General features: G+C 46.8%; 1 protein-coding gene across 1 annotated transcript in view; it reads right to left on the bottom strand.

The window, feature by feature from the left end:
* LOC138666988 (zinc finger protein 665-like) overlaps positions 1 to 15622 on the bottom strand; it is a 136311-nt gene that overhangs the window by 49963 nt on the left and 70726 nt on the right. Inside the window, exon 9 of the mRNA XM_069755196.1 lies at positions 6839 to 6929. Coding sequence (XP_069611297.1) covers positions 6839 to 6929 — 91 coding nt within the window. The remainder of the gene's footprint in view (positions 1 to 6838; positions 6930 to 15622) is intronic.

Genomic DNA, 15622 nt, shown 5'->3' with positions numbered 1-15622 from the left:
TCTGATCCTGTACGGACTGTGGTTCAGGTTCCTCTTCTAGGCCCATAGTATTACGGACAGCAGATACTAGATCCTCAATGTAATCTGAGGAAAAGAGGTATTTCCTGACCTCAGCTTTAGGTGGTACAGGATCTTCCCAGCCCACAGAAGAAGTATGGGAGAGGTCTGAATCAGAGTCCGATTCGACCACCTGAATTTTTCTCTTTTTAGTTGGAGAATGTGGTGGCGGAGGCGGAGGTGGAGGAGTAAAAGCTGCTAACGAAGATTGCACTTCCTGTTTTACTAAGGAGCGAATTTCATCCAGCAGAGATGGTTGCTCAGCTTTTACAATCCTGTCAGTACATGGCTGGCAGAGCTTTTTGTCCCAGTTAGGAGGGAATTTAGTAGAACAGACTGGGCACTTCTTTTTGATAGCGGCTTTAGGGGCAGACTTTTCTCCCTGAAACGGAAAGGGAGAGAGGATTGAGGACACTAAACCCCCTATAGGTACTACCTCCCGGATCCTATCCCTGCAAAACACTCACTGTAGCAGGGGTAGCGCTGGGCTCCGCAGACGCAGGGCACAAGGAACCATCCATACTGGGGAAATAGCCTTACCTCAGTGGTGGTTCAGCAGGGTTTAAGAACTTTGTCCGCACCTGCCTCCAGCAATCAAAGAGTTCCCCCTCCCCCTCCAGGATCCATGTGAGGGGACGCCATTAGTCCGACATGCCGGCCGGCGATCGCGGAAGAACCGGCTTCCAGAGGTACGAAGGACCGGAAGTGACGCGCGAGACCGCCGACGTCACATCTGGAACGCCGAGCCGTCGATGGAGGGGGAGAACGTCGGGCAGCTCATGGAGGAGCCCGGCGAGGAATCCCAGGCCTGCTTTGCCCTCGAGGGGGCGCGGGAAGGCCGGGAGGGGGTCCCGAGGCACCTGCATAGCAGGACGACGGGAGCAGCAAAAGGAGGAGGCGTAACGCGACCACAGCTGCCCGGCTCTGACAGGCAAAGCCTGCATAAAGGTACCGCAGTCGCCGGCCACAACAGCACCTGGAGACCTCTCCCTGTCCCATGGGGAACAGGAAAGACACTGGCAGGTGGGAGGTGGGAGGTCCTTTTAAACCTCTCTGTGTTTCCTGTTCCCCATTAGGGCAAAGAGACAACCTCCATATGCCGTCGTGGAAGGTGACTAGAGAAAATTTACTTCAGCTCCAATTTGGTTTATTTTCCCAAGGGTAAGAGAAGAAATTGGACCCCAAAAGTTGTTGTGCCATTTGTTCTGAGTACGCCAATACCCCACATGTGGGGGTAAACCACTGTTTGGGCGCATGGCAGAGCTCGGAAGGGAAGGAGCGCTATTTGACTTTTCAATGCAAAATTAACTGGAATTGAGATGGGACGCCATGTTGCGTTTGGAGAGGCTCTGATGTGCCTAAACATTGAAATCCCCCACAAGTGACACCATTTTGGAAAGTAGACCCCCTAAGGAACTTATCTAGATGTGTGGTGAGCACTTTAACCCACCAAGTGCTTCACAGAAGTTTATGATGCAGAGCCGTAAAAATAAAAACTAATTTTTTCACAAATATGATCTTTTCCCCCCAATTTTTTATTTTCCCCAGGGGTGAGAGAAGAAATTAGACCGCAAAAGTTGTTGTGCCATTTGTTCTGAGTATGCCAATACCCCACATGTGGGGGTAAACCACTGTTTGGGAGCACGGCAGAGCTCAGAAGGGAAGGAGCGCCGTTTGACTTTTCAATGAAAAATTAACTGGAATTGAGATGGGACGCCATGTTGCGTTTGGAGAGCCCCTGATGTGCCTAAACATTGAAACCCCCCACAAGTGACACCATTTTGGAAAGTAGACCCCCTAAGTAAATTATCTAGCTGTGTTTTGACAGCTTTGAACCCCCAAGTGCTTCAGAGAAGTTTATAATGCAGAGCCGTGAAAATAAAAATTATTTTTTTCCCCAAAAACTATTTTTTAGCCCCCCAAGTTTTTATTTTCCCAAGGGTAAAAATAGAAATTAAACCCCAAAACGTGTTGTCCAATTTGTCCTGAGTATGCTGATACCCCATATGTGGGGGGGAAACACCGTTTGGGCGCATGGCAGAGCTCGGAAGAGAAGGAGCGCAATTTGGAATGCAGACTTAGATGGATTGGTCTACAGGCGTCACGTTGCATTTGCAGAGCCCCTGATGCAACTAAAAAGTAGAAACCCCCCACAAATGACACCATTTTGGAAACTAGACCGCCCAAGGAACTTATCTAGATGTGTTTTGACAGCTTTGAACCCTCAAGTGTTTCACTACAGTTTATAACGCAGAGTCGTGAAAATAAAAAAAATTTCCCACAAAAATGTTTTTTTAGCCCCCCAAATTTTTAATTTCCCAAGGGTAACAAGAGAAATTGAACCCCAATAGTTGTTGTCCAATTTGTCCTGAGTATGCTGATACCCCGCACACGGGAGAGTTCGGAAGGGAAGGACCACTGTTTTACTTTTTCAACGCAAAATTGGCTGGAATTGAGATCGGACGCCATGTCGCGTTTGGAGAGCCCTGATGTGCCTAAACAGTGAAAACCCCCAATTCTAACTGAAACCATATCCCAAACACACCCCTAACCCTAATCCCAACCATAGCCCTAACCCTAATCCCAACCGTAAATGTAATCAAAACCCTAACCCTAACTTTAGTCCCAACCCTAACTTTAGCCCCAACCCTAACCCTAACTTTAGCCCCAACCCTAACTGTAGCCCTAACCCTAGCCCCAACCCTAACCCCAATCCTAGGCCCAACCCTAGCCCTAACCCTAACCCCAACCCTAGCCCCAACCCTAGCCCCAACCCTAACCCTAACCCTAGCCCTAATAGGAAAATGGAAATACATTTTTTTAATTTTTTTATGTTTCCCTAACTAAGTGGGTGATGAAGGCGGGTTTGATTTACTTTTCTAGTGGGTTTTCTAGCGGATTTTTATGATTGGAAGCCGTCACACAATAAAAGACGCTTTTTATTGCAAAAAATATTTTTTGCGTTACCACATTTTGAGAGCTATAATTTTTCCATATTTTGGTCCACAGAGTCATGTGAGGTCTTGTTTTTTGCGGGACGAGTTGACGTTTTTATTGGTAACATTTTCGAGCATATGACATTTTTTGATCGCTTTTTATTCCGATTTTTGTGAGGCAGAATGACAAAAAAACAGCTATTCACAAATTTCTTTTGAAGGGGGCGTTAACTGTTCCGCGTTTGGTAAAATGGATAAAGCAGTTTTATTCTTCGGGTCAGTACGATTATAGCGATACCTCATTTACATTTTTTTATGTTTTGGTGCTTTTTATACGATAACTATTTTATAGAAAAAATAATTATTTTTGCATTGCTTTATTCTGAGGACTGTAACTTTTATATTTTTTCGCTCATGACGCTGTATGGTGGCTCGTTTTTTGCGGGACCAGATGAAGTTTTCAGCGGTACCATGGTTATTTATATCCGTCTTTTGGATCGCGTGTTATTCCACTTTTTGTTCAGCGGTATGATAATAATGAGGTTTTTTTTGCCTCTTTTTTTTTTTTTACGGTGTTAAGTGAAGGGGTTAACTAGTGGGACAGGTTTATAGGTCGGGTCGTTACGGACGCGGTGATACTAAATATGTGTACTTTTATTGTTTTTTTTTATTTAGATGAAGAAATGTATTTATGGGAACATCACTGTATAGTGACAGATTGCTGATCTGACACTTTGCAGAGCACTGTGTCAGATCAGCGATCTGGCGTGCCCTGCTGCAGGCTTACAGGAGCCTGCTCTGGACCCAGAAGTACTTCCTGCAGGACCCGGATGTAGCTCCGTGGCCATTTTGGATCCGGGGCCTGCAGGGAGGAGACGCTCGGTATAAGGTAAGCACATCGCCTTGTACCGATCGTCTCAGGGAAGCACGCAGGGAGCCCCCTCCCTGCGCAATGCTTCCCTATACGCCGGCACAGTGCGATCATATTTGATCGCGGTGTGCCGGGGGATAATGTGTCGGGAGCGGTCTGTGACCGCTCCTGGCACATAGTGCCGGATGTCAGCTGTGATAGTCAGCTGACAACCGGCCGCGATCGTCTGTGCTCCCCCCGTGAGCGCGGCCGATCGCTCTGGACGTACTATTCCGTCCTTGGGAAGTAAGACCCACCCCACATGGACGGAATAGTACGTCCAATGGCAGAAAGGGGTTAATTATCACGTCCCAATCATTTTGATTAGTACAGGGATTTCCTGTGCTGTGCGCAATTTATCTGTGGTCATTCATTTGGCTGCATATTTACATTTGTTCTCTTCCCACGCTGTGCCCCTGGCTGTGCGCATGCCCAGTCTGTGTCCTGGAGTCCCGGCTCTCTGCGTCCATGTATCCATGGTTACGTCAGGTACTCCGTTCCTGTGCGGCCGGTCATGTGCCTTGGAGACCGGAACTTCCGGGTCCTCCCGACTGCACATGCGCCGGTTACACCCAGGCCACAGCGCTCGGAATATGCACACTAGAACCCGTAATAGCCACTCCCTGATGAAGGAAAGTTTTCCGAAACGGGCGTCGGGTGTGCGCAGGCACGGGACTCAGCTTACCCCCCAGGTACATAGTATATACATTGCTGTCCTATCTTATACATTTTTTTGCAAACATTTTCACATATGGTGATTTTTTTTGTGTGTTTTGCACATTACCTGACCCCAATTATGGTCGTTGCACTCTAGCACTTTACTTATCTAGCTTGTGATTATTTATTTAATTCCCAGTATATATATCACATTTTAATAGGCTTAGTTATTGATATACACTAGCACTTTATTTTTTGTGATTTATTTGGTTCTCATTGATTTTATTGATTTTTTGCACAAATTCACATCATGTTTGTATAAAAAAAAATGATATATTTTTGCACACTTTGATATGCACAGCTGAGTAATATATCAAAATCCTTTTATTGAGGTATTTGGGGGTTTTGCTGGGAGTAATTTTATTTATTATCTTATCCAATCCTGCTTCTGTGCACTTTTGTATTATTTTATTTATGTAATCATTTGCCATTTTTATAAATAAAGGCATATTTTAATTATTCTCGAGCCTGTATACTATCTGGTGGTCCTTTTGTTTCGTATTGCTTTGGTTTTTGGTCTCTTAGGAACCTTGAGTACTGCAGAAATTCTTTTGTAACCTTGGTCAGATCTGTGCCTTGCCACAATTCTGTCTCTGAGCTCCTTGGCCAGTTCCTTTGACCTCATGATTCTCATTTGGTCTGACATGCACTGTGAGCTGTGAGGTCTTATATAGACAGGTGTGTGCCTTTCCAAATCAAGTCCTACACAGCTGGACTCCAATGAAGGAGTAGAATAATCTCAAGGAGGATCACAAGGAAAAGGACAGCATGTGACTTAAACTTAAATATGAGTCTCTGAGCAAAGGGTCTGAATACTTATGACCATGTGATTTCAATTTTTTTTAAATAAATTTGCAAAAATTTCTACATTTGTTTTTTTTTTCAGTCAAGATGGGGTGCAGTGTACATTAATGAGGAAAAAAATGAACTTTTTTGAATTTAGCAAATGGCTGCAATGAAACACAGAGTGAAAAATTTAAAGGGGTCTGAATACTTTCCGTACCAACTGTATACAGGATATATATGCAGTGTATGATGTTCTGGAGCCAGGCTCAGGAGCTGCAAGCCGATGACTGTGTGCAGATCAGGTAATGATGGAGGCGATGACTCCCTCAGACAGCGTGCGACCCGATATGTGTCAAGGTTCAAGCTGGGCAATAAATCATCTCACCCTGCCTCAGAGCGACAGCAGACACAACCATAAGACAAGATCTGCCACTGTCAGAGACCTCCTACCTCAGCCCCCTGCTCTGCTGACCTCATCTCAGTAGATCCTCTCCATGGAATCTGCCTGGCACGCAGATCATGCAAGATCAGCAGACATGCACACCCACCCTCACAATGTGCCATATGGCTGTGTCTTCAATACCAGGATGGCCGAGCCAGCACTTGTACAAATTTAAAGTAGAGTGCCTGCCGGGTGGTTTAAAACTGCTGCAGGAAGAATACCCTAGCAGGGATTTGCCTCATGGTCCAGCCCGCGCCGGCTTGAGCACACAATCGCGCTGCAAAACAAATCAGCAGTGTCAAGTGGCGGCACAGAACATCACAGCACAGCACGGCGCCCCCTGGTCCTGCAGGTTTCAGCTATACAGCGTGATTGTATGCTCAAGGCAAGCTATTGCAGTGTGACATGCATGCTGCTGAAGGAGTGGAGGTGATAGAGCGCCCACTACAGGGACTAGCCCTTCTGGCATTTGCCAGAACTGCCAGATGGCCAGTCCGACCCTGCGCTTGGTCAGAGTAGGCACCGAGCGCTCTAGCTGGCATTTCTACTGCTCCACATCAGGAGAGCAGCTCTTCTTCTTCCGGGCTGCTCTGTCAACAAGGCGTAATTTCTGACGTCATGCTGATTTATAGGTTTAACTGTGGGAAGCCGGCTGTCAATCAGCATGACGTTGGCAGTTACACCTTGTAGACAGAAAAGAGTGGAATAGAAGTTCTGCTCTGTGGATGTGACATCGATGGAAGCCATTGAATCACAATCAAGAACAGTCTATTACCCATTTGTGCTGGCAGCAATCAGCAGCGGGTACAACAGGCCGGTAGTTACAATGTGCTATCCCAGATAAACCCTTTTAATGAATCAGCCTATAAATCCACATCAAAAGTTCCATATGAACAAACCCTAAAAAATATAACATCATCTCAAGTTACTCTACAAGCCAGTGACTGAATAGGACCTGTGACTTCTCTGCGTTTAGTGGTCACTACTCACCTGTACGGTTATCTGTAGGAATCTCCTCTTCACACCGCTCATCACCCCTCACATATGTCTCTGTAGTATTAATATGGGGCAGATCTTTACCCTGGAACAAATATTATAAAAGTTACTGACAAATTAAGACGTTTGAGAAGATCCAGACAACATCTAATGTCTATGATCAGCTTTATCCTGTCATCTCCACCAGATATCAAACATACACTGAATGGCCACATTACTAGAGACACCCATCAAGTAGCACGTAGTAATTTATCGTATCACATATTCCACTAGTTGGTGAGATTGATCCCCAAGAATACTGGCCCATACTAACAGGATAGGTTCTTGCAAATTAGATGAATGTGCTGATATCCACTGAAGAAGCCATTCTACTTTGTCCCAGAGATGCTTTATAGGATTAGAGTCTGAGAGTAGGTAGCTTGGCAGGGGAGAGTTACAGAGGGTCAGCCCTGCAGCTGGGCAGAGTTACAGGAGGTTAGCCCTGCAGCTGGGCAGGGGAGAGTTACAGAGGGTCAGCCCTGCAGTCGGGCAGAGTTACAGGAAGTTAGCCCTGCAGCTGGGCAGGAGAGAGTTACCGAGGGTAAAGCCCTGCAGCTGGGCAGGAGTTACAGAAGGTCAGTCCTGCAACTGGTCAGGGGAGAGTTACAGACGGTCAGCCCAGCAGCTGGGCAGAGTTACAAGAGGTCAGCCCTGCAGTGGGGCAGGAGAGAGCTACAGAGGGTAAAGCCCTGCAACTGGTCAGGGGAGAGTTACAGAGGGTCAGCCCTGCAGACAGGCAGGGGAGAGTTACAGAGGGTCAGCCCTGCAGCTGGGCAGGGGAGAGTTACAGACGGTCAGCCCAGCAGCTGGGCAGGGGAGAGTTACAGACGGTCAGCCCAGCAGCTGGGCAGAGTTACAAGAGTTCAGCCCTGCAGTGGGGCAGGAGAGAGCTACAGAGGGTAAAGCCCTGCAACTGGTCAGGGGAGAGTTACAGAGGGTCAGCCCTGCAGACAGGCAGGGGAGAGTTACAGAGGGTCAGCCCTGCAGCTGGGCAGGGGAGAGTTACAGACGGTCAGCCCAGCAGCTGGGCAGAGTTACAAGAGGTCAGCCCTGCAGTGGGGCAGGAGAGAGCTACAGAGAGTAAAGCCCTGCAGCTTGACAGGAGAGAGTTACAGAGGGTCAGCCCTGCAGCCAGGCAGGGGAGAGTTACAGAGAGTCAGCCCTGCAGCTGGGCAGGAGAGAGTTAGGAAGGGTCAGTCCTGCAGCTGGGCAGGGGAGAGTTACAGATGGTCAGGCCTGCAGCTGGGCAGGGGAGAGTTACAGAGGGTCAGCCCTGCAGCTGGGTAGGAGAGAGTTACAGAGGGTCAGCCCTGCAGCTGGGCAGGAGAGTTACAGAGGGTCAGCCCTGCAGCTGGGTAGGAGAGAGTTACAGAGGGTCAGCCCTGCAGATGGGCAGGGGAGAGTTACAGAGGGTCCGCCCCACAGCTGAGCAGAGGAGAGTTACAGAGGGTCAGCCCTGCATTTTGAAATACAGTTAGAAATCAATATGTGCATGTGCAACTTCATGTATTGCGTTCTGACCATAAGCAGCGCTGGCTTCTCCCCTCTTGTGCTTTGATACATGATTATTATCCGTAATTTGCCGAGACTCACCTATCCATGTTTACAGTTGAAAATAAAAAAAACAAAACAGTATCATTTCTCATTTTTACAGATACAGTGCAAACCTTTAACATAGAAAACTGGAAATGGTAAAACGTGTAAATGATTAATATCTGCTGCTAAAAGTAACAGAGTGCACATGGATGACAAGTAAGAAAAAAATATTTCACTTTTCTGGATACAACACTGAGCTATTTTTTATATGGTAGTGTCAAACTACCTAAACCCTGATCTAGAGTTGATAAAAATCTAGATAGCCAATCCTGGACATGGATTGTAAAGATAAAGTAGTCTGCATGAAAAAGAAGGAAAGTGCCATCAGGAAAGAAGGAGGGCCAGCGAAAACTACGGCATGTAACTGCTAGAAACGCTATAAGTTATGTGCCTCTGCTGGAAACAGAAAATGGTATGGGTCATTGTCCTTCTACCATAGAGAAAAGAGCTGCCATGAAGGAAAAAACTTGATCGGTCAGAATACTTACACAAGTCCTAGTGTTCTAACAGCTATCCACAGATATCAGTGCGAAGAGACATCCCCCACACCATTACTTCACCTCTAATAGTAAGAACTGTGGACCCCTGACAGAAAAGGTCTATGGATTCATGCTGCTTGTGCCAAATTCTGACCTTCCCATCAATCAAGATTCATCTGAACAGACAATGATTTCCATTGCTCAGTCACATCACACTGGATATTTCTCATTGATGACACCATTCTCAGTATACTCTTCCCCAATTTTTACATACTGGTCCTGGCTAATCTAGCACCAATGACAGTGTTCAAAGTCATTTAGATTGCTCAATCTTGCCATCCTGAAATCTGATCACTCCGATTTATACTGCACTCCGGGATCATGTGTCTATTAAGAGTCAGATTGGAGTGTGGAAGGGATTAACTCTTCCCTCATACTTAACGGCCAATGTAATAGAGAGCTGTATAACTAAGATGGTGCTCACATTGCAATGCTCAGATTGCCAGCGGCTCTCCCTACCCGAATGTGCCAGTTGCATAGACCTACAGTCATGGCCGAACAGTTTGGCACCCTTGAAATTGTTCCAGAAAATAAAATATTTCCCCCATAAAATTATTGCAATTACACCTGTTTCGTTATGCACATGTTTCCCTAATGTATATTGGAGCAACACACAAATACAGAGTACAAAAGGAAAATTGGACATCATCTCGCACGAAGTCCCAAACATGGGCCGGACAATTGTTGGCACGCTCAACTTAATATTTGTTTGGAATAAATTATTATTATTTATTATTATAGCGCCATTTATTCCATGGCGCTTTACATGTGAGGAGGGGTATACATAATAAAAAAAGTACAATTATCTTGAAAAATACAAGTCACAACTGGTACAGGAGGAGAGAGGACCCTGCCCGCGAGGGCTCACAATCTACAAGGGATGGGTGAGGATACAGTAGGTGAGGGTAGAGCTGGTCATGCAGTGGTTTGGTTGATCGGTGGTTACTGCAGGTTGTAGGCTTGCCGGAAGAGGTAGGTCCTCAGGTTCTTTTTGAAGGTTTTGATGGTAGGTGAGAGTCTGATATTTTGTGGTAGAGAGTTCCAGAGTAAAGGTCATGCGCGAGTGAAATCGTGAATGCGATTGTGGGAAGAGGAGATAAGAGGGGAGTAGAGAAGGAGATCTTGTGAGGATCGGAGGTTGCGTGCAGGAAAGTACCGGGAGACTAGGTCACAGATGTATGGAGGAGACAGGTTGTGGATGGATTTGTATGTCATGGTTAGGCTTTTGGAGTCTCTGGGTAATGGGGAGCCAGTGAAGGGATTGACAGAGGGGAGAGGCCGGGGAATAGCGGGGGGACAGGTGGATTAGTCGGGCAGCTGAGTTTAGAATCGATTGGAGGGGTGCGAGAGGGTTAGAGGGGAGGCCAAAGAGTAGGAGGTTACAGTAGTCGAGGTGAGAGATGATGAGGGCATGGACTAGGGTTTTTGCAGATTTTTGGTTTAGGAATGTACGGATCCATGAAATATTTTTGAGTTGAAGGCGGCAGGAAGTGGAAAGGGATTGGATATGCGGTTTGAAGGAGAGATCAGTGTCAAGGATTACCCCGAGACAGCGAGCATGTGGGACTGGGGAGAGTGGGCAGCCGTTTACTGTAATGAATAGGTCCGTTGGGGGGGGATCACGTGAGATGGGGGAAAGATTATGAATTCTCTTTTGTCCATGATAAGTTTTAGAAATCTAGCGGAGAAGAAGGATGAAATAGCGGATAGACATTGAGGGATTCTGGTTAGTAGGGTGGTGATATCTGGTCCAGAGATGTAGATCTGTGTGTCTTCAGCATAGAGATGATACTGAAAACCGTGAGATTCTATGAGCTGTCCCAGGCCATAAGTGTAAATGGAGAAGAGCAGGGGCCCTAGAACTGAGCCTTGCGGGACTCCGACAGATAGTTGGCGAGGGGAGGAAGTGGTGTGTGAGTGGGAGATGCTGAATGTCCGGTCAGTTAGGTATGACGAGATTCAGGATGGTGCCAAGTCTGTGATGCCAAGGGATGAAAGGGTCCGCAGCAACAGGGAATGGTCCACTGTGTCAAAGGCAGAGGATAGGTCCAGGAGGAGGAGGATCGAGTAGTGTCCCTTGCTCTTGGAGGTTATTAGGTCATTGGCGACCTTAGTTAGGGCAGTTTCAATGGACTGGTGTGACCGGAAGCCTGATTGTAAGTGGTCGAAGAGGGAGCAGGAAGAGAGATGGAGGGACAGTTCAAGATGGGCGTGTTGTTCCAGTAGTTTTGAGGCATAGGGGAGTAGTGATATAGGGAGATAGCTAGATACAGAGGATGGATCGAGAGAGGGCTTTATGAGGATAGGTGTGATTGAGGCATGTTTAAAGCTTGAGGGGAAAATACCAGTTGTTAGTGATAGGTTGAAGAGATGGGTTAGGGTTGGGATGAAGACTGTGGCGAGGTTTGGGATGAAGTGGGAAGGGATCGGTTCAAGTGCACAGGTGGTGAGATGTGATCTTGAGAGTAGAGTGGAGAGTCAATCTTCTGTAATGGTGGAGAAGTTGGTTTTGGAGGTGGAGAGCTGGGTAGTTGGGAGGAAGGGCTCAGGGGGTTGACGATTAAAACTGTCTCTGATCTTCTTAATCTTCTGCTTGAAAAATGAGGCAAAGTCTTCAGTTGAGATGAGTGGGGTGGGAGGAGGTGCTGGGGGACGGAGGAGAGAGTTGAAGGTGTTGAATAACTGTTGAGGGTTGTGTGTTATGAACTGGTGGTTTAGGAGCAACATGGGACGAGCTCTGAAGGAGGTGGTACCTGTAGTGACCGCAGTTCCTAAGCTCAACACAACACTAGAAGTAGCCGTGGGATGTTCCTGTCTCTCCCTAGACACCTCATCACAGCCTGAGAACTAACTACCCCTAAAGATAGAAACAGGAAAGCTATCTTGCCTCAGAGAAAATCCCCAAAGGATAGATAGCCCCCTGTTATGATCTGGTGGTTTAGGAACAACATGAGACAAGCTCTGAAGGAGGTGGTATCTGTACTGACCGCAAACCCTGAACCTAGCAGCGCAACTAAATATAGCCGTGGGGGGTACCTGACACTCCCTAGACCCCTCGGCACAGCCTAAGATCTAACTTCCCCTAAAGATGGAAACAGGAAACCTATCTTGCCTCAGAGAAAATCCCCAAAGGAAAGATAGCCCCCCACAAATATTGACGGTGAGAGGAGGGGAAAATAACATATGCAGAAATGAAATCAGATTTTAGCATAGGAGGCCAGTCTAGCTTGATAGATAGGACAGGAAAGGATACTGTGCGGTCAGTATAAAAACTACAAAACAATCCACACAGAGTTTACAAAAATCTCCACACCTGACTAAAGGTGTGGAGGGTAAATCTGCTTCCCAGAGCTTCCAGCTAACAGAAATAATCCATACTGACAAGCTGGACAAAACATAGAATGCACAGAACAATTAAGTCCACAACATGTGGACAGAAAAGAGCAAAGCAAGGACTTATCTTTGCTGAACTGGTCTGGAAACCAGGAAAATCTAAGCAGAAATGTGAATCCAGCCAGGAAACATTGACAAGTGGCACTGGCTGAAGGAAAGAGCCAGGCAAAAATAGCCGAGCAGAAAGACAATTAGTGGAAGCAGCTGCAGACTGCTAAATCCAAGGAGCAGCCATTCCACTTACAACCACCGGAGGGAGCCCAAGAGTGGAATTCACAACAGCCCCCCACAAGTAATGACTGAGTGGAGAAGGAAAAGACATACATAGAATGAAACCAGGATGTAGCAAAGGAGGCCAGTCTAGCTAGATAGATAGGACAGGACAGAATACTGTGCGGTCAGTATTAAAAACTACAAAAATCCACACAGAGTTTACAAAAATCTCCACACCTGACTAAAGGTGTGAAGGGTAAATCTGCTTCCCAGAGCTTCCAGCTAAACAGAATTAATCCATACTGACAAGCTGGACAAAACATAGAATGCACAGAACAATTAAGTCCACAACATGTGGACAGAAAAGAGCAAAGCAAGGACTTATCTTTGCTGGACTGGTCAGGATATCAGGGAAATCCAAGCAGAGATGTGAATCCAACCAGGAACCATTGACAAGTGGCACTGGCTGAAGGGAAGAGCCAGGCATAAAAGCCGAGCAGAAAGACAATCAGTGGAAGCAGCTGCAGACTGCTAAATCCAAGGAGCAGCCATTCCACTCAAAACCACCGGAGGGAGCCCAAGAGCAGAACTCACAAAAGTGCCACTTACAACCACCGGAGGGAGCCCAAGAGCGGAATTCACAACAGTACCCCCCCCTTGAGGAGGGGTCACCGAACCCTCACCAGAGCCCCCAGGCCGATCCGGATGAGCCAAGTGAAAAGCATGAACCAAATCGGCGGCATGGACATCGGAGGCAACAACCCAAGAATTAACCTCCTGGCCATAACCCTTCCACTTGACAAGATACTGAAGCCTCCGCCTTGAAAAACGAGAATCCAAAATTTTCTCAACCTCATATTCCAACTCTCCCTCAACCAACACCGGGGCAGGAGGATCAACCGAGGGAACAACGGGCACCACATATCTCCGCAACAAAGATCTATGGAAAACATTATGAATGGCAAAAGAGGCTGGAAGAGCCAAACGAAAAGACACCGGATTGATAATTTCAGAAATCTTATAAGGACCAATAAACCGAGGCTTAAACTTAGGGGAAGAAACCTTCATAGGAACATGACGAGAAGACAACCAAACCAAATCCCCCACACGAAGCCAGGGACCAACACACCGACGGCGGTTAGCAAAACGTTGAGCCTTTTCCTGAGACAATGTCAAATTGTCTACCACATGAGTCCAAATCTGCTGCAGCCTGTCCACCACAGAATCCACACCAGGACAATCAGAAGGCTCAACCTGCCCCGAAGAAAAACAAGGATGAAAACCAAAATTACAAAAGAAAGGTGAAACCAAAGTAGCCGAACTAGCCCTATTATTAAGGGCAAACTCGGCCAACGGCAAGAAAGCCACCCAATCATCCTGATCAGCAGACACAAAGCATCTCAAATAGGTTTCCAAGGTCTGATTAGTTCGCTCAGTTTGGCCATTTGCCTGAGGATGAAACGCCGAAGAAAAAGACAAATCAATGCCCATCCTAGCACAAAAGGCCCACCAAAACCTAGAGACAAACTGAGAATCTCTGTCAGACACAATATTCTCCGGAATGCCATGCAAACGAACAACATGCTGAAAAAACAATGGAACCAAATCTGAGGAGGAAGGCAACTTATGCAAAGGTACCAGATGGACCATTTTAGAGAACCGATCACAAACCACCCAGATAACAGACATCTTCTGGGAAACAGGAAGATCCGAAATAAAATCCATGGAAATATGCGTCCAGGGCCTCTCAGGGACCGGCAAAGGCAAAAGCAACCCACTAGCGCGGGAACAGCAAGGCTTGGCCCGGGCGCAAGTCCCACAGGACTGCACAAAAGCACGCACATCCCGCGACAAGGAAGGCCACCAAAAGGACCTAGCAACCAAATCTCTGGTACCAAAAATCCCAGGATGACCAGCCAACACTGAACAATGAACCTCAGAAATTACCCTACTTGTCCATCTATCAGGAACAAACAGCTTCCCCACTGGACAGCGGTCAGGTTTATCAGCCTGAAATTCCTGAAGCACCCGCCGCAAATCAGGGGAGATGGCAGAAAGAATCACCCCTTCCTTAAGAATGCCAACCGGCTCAAGGACTCCAGGAGAATCAGGCAAAAAACTCCTAAAGAGGGCATCAGCCTTAACATTCTTAGATCCCGGAAGATACGAGACCACAAAATCAAAACGGGAGAAAAACAGGGACCATCGAGCCTGTCTAGGGTTCAGCCGCTTGGCCGACTCAAGGTAAATCAGATTCTTATGATCAGTCAAGACCACAACGCGGTGCTTGGCTCCCTCAAGCCATTGTCGCCACTCCTCAAATGCCCACTTCATAGCCAACAACTCACGATTGCCGACGTCATAATTGCGCTCCGCAGGCGAAAACTTTCTGGAAAAAAAAAGCACACGGTTTCATCAAAGAACTATCAGAATTCCTCTGAGACAAAACGGCCCCTGCCCCAATCTCAGAAGCGTCAACCTCAACCTGAAAAGGAAGAGAAATATCCGGCTGACGCAACACAGGGGCAGAAGTAAATCGGCGTTTAAGCTCCCGCAACGCCTCAACAGCCGCAGAGTACCAATTCGTCACATCAGCACCTTTCTTCGTCAAATCAGTAAGGGGCTTAACCACACTGGAAAAGTTGGCAATGAAACGGCGATAGAAATTAGCAAAGCCCAAAAATTTCTGAAGGCTCTTCACAGATGTGGGTTGAATCCAGTCATGAATGGCTTGGACCTTAACAGGATCCATTTCCATAGACGAGGGAGAAAAAATAAAACCCAAAAAAGAGACCTTCTGAACTCCGAATAAGCACTTAGACCCCTTCACAAATAAAGCATTATCACGAAGGATCTGGAATACCATCCTGACCTGCTTCACATGAGACTCCCAATCATCGGAAAAAATCAAAATATCATCCAAATATACAACCATGAATTTATCAAGATAATTGCGGAAAATATCATGCATGAAAGATTGGAACATAGATGGAGCATT

The sequence above is a fragment of the Ranitomeya imitator genome, chromosome 2 (assembly GCF_032444005.1).
Source record: "Ranitomeya imitator isolate aRanImi1 chromosome 2, aRanImi1.pri, whole genome shotgun sequence".
Lineage (NCBI taxonomy): Eukaryota > Metazoa > Chordata > Amphibia > Anura > Dendrobatidae > Ranitomeya > Ranitomeya imitator.
Note: the sequence above shows the minus strand (reverse complement) of the source record. Positions and strands in the feature narration are given on the sequence as shown.